The sequence below is a fragment of the Babylonia areolata genome, chromosome 5 (genome assembly GCF_041734735.1).
Source record: "Babylonia areolata isolate BAREFJ2019XMU chromosome 5, ASM4173473v1, whole genome shotgun sequence".
Lineage (NCBI taxonomy): Eukaryota > Metazoa > Mollusca > Gastropoda > Neogastropoda > Buccinidae > Babylonia > Babylonia areolata.
This window is the reverse complement of record NC_134880.1, coordinates 48895537-48900536: the sequence shown is the minus strand read 5'-3', so window position 1 is coordinate 48900536 and position 5000 is coordinate 48895537. Positions and strand designations below refer to the sequence as shown.

At 44.8% G+C, this 5000-nt stretch overlaps 1 protein-coding gene across 1 annotated transcript in view; it reads left to right on the top strand.

Moving 5' to 3' along the window:
* Nucleotides 1-5000, top strand: part of LOC143282513 (long-chain fatty acid transport protein 6-like) — an 18242-nt gene that overhangs the window by 2156 nt on the left and 11086 nt on the right. Inside the window, exons 3-5 of the mRNA XM_076588177.1 lie at nucleotides 2210-2459; nucleotides 3394-3504; nucleotides 3760-3984. Of these exons, the coding sequence (XP_076444292.1) occupies nucleotides 2210-2459; nucleotides 3394-3504; nucleotides 3760-3984 (586 nt within the window). The remainder of the gene's footprint in view (nucleotides 1-2209; nucleotides 2460-3393; nucleotides 3505-3759; nucleotides 3985-5000) is intronic.

Sequence of the window (5000 nt, the reverse complement as noted above, 5' to 3'; positions counted from 1 at the left end):
AGCTTCCACTTTTGATGCAGCAAGAGGCTTTACCATCACTTCACGTGATTTTGTGAAAATCGCTTGACTGGATGTAAAAGATACACATATGCACTGGGTTATGTATGGTCTTCCACTAACTCCTTCATCCCTTTCTCTGTTCCCTCCTTCCCTTCACCTTTCCTTCACCTTCCCTTTCCTAATCATGCTCCCAAGCTGCCAATATTGTCTTTATTTCCTCTGCAAGAATGTCCACATCTACTTTGTCTGCCTCTGTTGTGGTTGGTGATGCCACAGTTCAGTTTTCTAAATCAGCAAGGAACCTTGGAGCCATTCTTGACTCAAACCAGCATGCATGCTGAGGTTGTAAATGTGATACGCATATTTAATTGTGAACATCGTCGCATCAACTCTATCCGTCAGTACCTTTCTGTTGACACTTCTAAAACTCTTACTTCTGCTTTTGTGCTGTCACGAATTGACTACTGTAATTCTCTTCTCATAGGCTATCCACATAATATTCTTCAGCGAATTAAAAACCTTCAAACAGTGCTGTCCGTCAGACTCTCAGAGTCCCACGTACTGATCACATTTCTCCTCACCTCCGCACTCTACATTGGCTCCGCACTGAAACGAGAATTAAATACAAAGTTGCGTGTCTCTGCTATTCTGCTTTCCACTCCGCATGACTTACATATAATATTATTTCTGACCTTATCAGTGTTTACACTCCCGCAAGAAATCTCCACTCTTCCTCTGACTGTTACCTTTTGAAACGTCCTGTGTCAATACAAGAACATATGGTGAACGTTCTTTCTTCTTTGCTGCTCCTCACATCTGGAGCAACCGTCCTCATCATATCCGTGCATCTGATTCTATTTCTGCTTTTCGCTCATCACTAAAAACTCTTCTTTTTTTTAAAACCTGTCTATAAGCACTCTCAGCTTCCTTGTTCTCCAACACCACCCATGTCAGCTCACTTTTGATGTATGTTGAGTGGGAGGGGGAGAGTGAGTCAGTGAGGGGAGTGGGGGGAGTGGTTTTTGAGAAAGAGTGGTCATGACTGTTTTATGTAACTTCTTTCATGTAAAGCACCCTGAGCTCTTAGAGAGAAAGGGCGCTATATAAATGTACATTATTATTATTATTATTATTATTATAAAGAGATCGAATCCCGCTCTCGCCCTTTCTCCCAAGTTTGACTGGAAAATCAAACTGAGTGTCTAGTCATTCGGTTGAGACGATAAACTTGACCGAGGTCCCGAGTGCAGCAGCACGTACTTGGCGCACTGAAAAAGAGCCCATGGCAACGAGTGTTGTCCTGTGGCAAAATTCTGTTGAAGAAATCCGCTCTGATAGGTACACAAATATGTAAGCATGCACACAAGTCTCGGCTGACTAAGCGCGTTGGGTTATGCTGCTGGTCAGGCATCTGCCTAGCAGATGTGGTGTAGCGTATATGGATTTGTCGGAACGCAGTGACGCCTCCTTCAGAAACTGAAACTAAAACTAATTGGCTGATTTTAGATATGTTGACCTTTACTGATTGGCTGATTTTAGATCTGTTGACCTTTACTGATATTAAACTTTACATAAAAATAAAAATGTGTTTGGATGCCGGAGGACATGTTGGACATGGAGTAAATGTAATAATAATAATAATAATAATAATAATGATAATATACATTCATATAGCGCCCTTTCTCTCTAAGAGCTCAGGGCGCTTTACATGAAAGAAAAATATTACAAATTACATAAAACATTCATGACCACTCTCACCCCCCCCCCCCCACCCCGCCCCCCTGACCTCCTCCTCCACCTTCCACCCTCCACGCACACTCTCGCTTTCCCACTCTTCTTACATTCAAAGTGAGCTGACATGGGTATTGCTGGAGAACAAAGAAGCTGAGAGTGCTAATGGATATGTTTTAAAACGATGAGCTTTTAGTGATGAGCGAAAAACAGAAATAGAATCAGATGCACGGATATGATGAGGAAGACTGTTCCAGATGTGAGGAGCAGCAAAGAAAGAACGTTCACCATAGGTTCTTGTATTGACATTAGGAAGTTTCAAAAGGTAACAGAGGAAGAGCGGAGATTTCTTGCGGTGTGTAAACACTGATAAGATCATTCTGTCATTCATTCTTTCATTCACACCATTCCTTTCTCCTTCCTCCCTTCATGCCTTTCTTCCTTCTCTTCTCAAACCTTTACACGCCCGGTATCACAGGCAGGCAAGAGAATAATGGACTCCGTTGAAGAGGCCAACGCGACTTTCGTGGTCGACAAGTTCGAAGCTATGGTGGACAAGCAGCCCAAGAAGACGATGCTGATCTTCGAGGACCTGCTCTTCAGCTACGAGTTCGTGGATCAGCAGGCCAACCGAGTGGCCAACCTGCTGAGGCAGCAGGGCCTGGGGGAGGGCGACACGGTGGCTATGATGGTGCACAGCGAGCCGGCCTTCGTCTGGACCTTCTTCGGTGAGCTGGGATAGGTAGCAGGGCGCGTGATGCATTAACGGTTCTCTCCTTTACACACACACACACACACACACACACACACAGAGACAGAGACAGAGAGAGAGAGAGAGAGAGGGGAGATACAAATAGAGATACAAGGAGAGAGAGAGAGACAGAGACAAAGAGACAGAAAGAGAGATACAAGGAGAGAAAGAGACGACAGAGAGGCGTAGACAGAGAGACAGAGAGATAAGGGGGAGAGAGAGAGGGAGACACACAGAGAGACTGAAAGAAAGAGAGAGTGGGGCAGAGAGATACAGAGAGAGCCAGAGAAAGGGAGAAAGAGACAGTGACAGAAACAGAGTGGGAGAGAGAGAGGGAGGGAGAGTATTCAGATGGTCCCTTTGCTCTTGTTGTCTTTGAAACAACTCGATTCAGAGTGATGTCAGTTCAAAATTCAAAATCCCACCGCCCTTCTACCCCCACTGTACAATAATAAATATCAAACGGTAAGTTGCTGGATTTACTCCACACATGCGGCAAGTATTCGGCCTAATGGCTTCCATGATTACTAGTAGCAGAGGAAAACTGACCTGACTCCAGCGCTCACACTCAGGTGATAGACCGATTTCATGCTCGATTGATGGTTGAATGATTGTTGATTGGTCCGTCGCCGGTCACTGATGATTAACTGATCGGCAGACTGTTTTGATTTAATAGACTGATTAAATGATCGATTGATGGTTGAATTATTGTTGATTGGTTGGTCGGTTGATGATTAACTGATCGGCAGACTTTTGATTTAATAGACTGATTAAATGATCGATTGATGGTTGAATGATAGATGATCGATTGATGGTTGAATGATTGTTGATTGGTCGGTCGGTTGATGACTAACTGATCGGCAGGCTGTTTTGATTGACTGACTGATCAATGAACTGGTTTACCGTGCCAGGTCTGCAGAAGCTGGGGGTGACAGCAGCACTGATCAACTACAATCTGCGGGCGAAACAGTTGTCATTCTCCATTCGTGCTGCGGAGCCCAAGGCGTTGATTGTGGGGTCAGGTAGGCATGGTGTGTGTGTGTGTGTGTGTGAAGGGGAAGGTGGATAAATTGTAATGAATGGAAACGTAACACACAAAACACGTATTCCGAGGCCATACCGATACCCACATGAAGACCCCCCCCAACCCCCTGCCCCCTGGACTGAAAGGTAATACACAACACACGTCCTCTCAGTCCACACCCACATAAAGACCCCCCCCCACACACACACACCCCAGCCCCAGCCCCGGACAGTAACAAAGACGTTGTTCCCAGGCCAGGACCTCCTGGAGGCGGTGCAGGACGTGGCGGGGGACCTGCCGGTGGGGTTGCCGGTCCTGCTTCAGGGGGTGACCCCGGGGAGTGGCGGCCCACCCGGGGACATGGTGGACATGGACCTCCTGACCAGACACGTTCTGCCCGTCAGGCCAGACCCCAGCGTGAGGTCAGGGCTCACCGACCAGTCTGTAGGGGCCTACGTCTACACCTCGGGCACCACAGGTAGAGCTGCACGGCACTGGTGGGCGTGGGAGCTTTACAATCCAGTCCAACCCAGCCCAACCCAATCCTGTGCTATCCTATCCTAGCCTATCCAGTACAATACAATACAATACTGTTACTAAGTGGGTGAGGAGACATACAAGATAATGGAAGAAATATTTAGCGAGCTCGCTTCAGTCTTCAGTCTCTCACTCTCTCAGTAAACAAACAGAAAACAGACACAAGGAATTTTCCCCTGAATCAAATATGATTATTAAGACCAAAAAAAAAAAAGTTTTTTCATTCACTCATGCACACTTCCACCTGGAAACAAGTTATTTTCATTATGTTTTTTTAAAAGACAAGAACAAAACGTCTTGACTGTCATAAGTCAATTCTCTCTGTGCACAACTTGATCCAATCCCAGGATCGCCTCAGTCCTAGGCCGGCCAGTTAGTCTACTCACAGTAGTGTCAAGGTTGGAGAAAAAAAAGCAACATATAAAACTAGATATACACATGCAAGTAATACAACACAGTGGGTACATTTCCCACATACATACACCAAGGTCCCCTTACCCTCCACACACACACGCACACACACACACACACACACACACACACACACGCACGCACAAACGCACGCACACACACACACACACACACATACACTTTGTAAAAATAACATGAATATTAATGAACACGGTTTCAGACTAAAAAATGATTCTATAAAATCATTATAATAAATATTGTTGAAATGGCAGGTATAGTGTTAAAAGCAATATGCAGTAAAAGATATACATTCTGAAGTAACTTTCAGTTTGACTTTCAAGGATATTTCAGAGTCATAGCGTGCGAAGATCCATTATATGTTACGCCACATCTAATGTAAAAATATTTTTAAAATTATTTTTCAAAAGTCTGACTTTCGCACAATCCTAACGCGCTGACCTGGCCTTGAGGCCTGTCATAAGTCTGTGTAAATCATAAACGAATTATTTTGTATTTGTTGCATTTGTATTTCTTTTTATCACAACA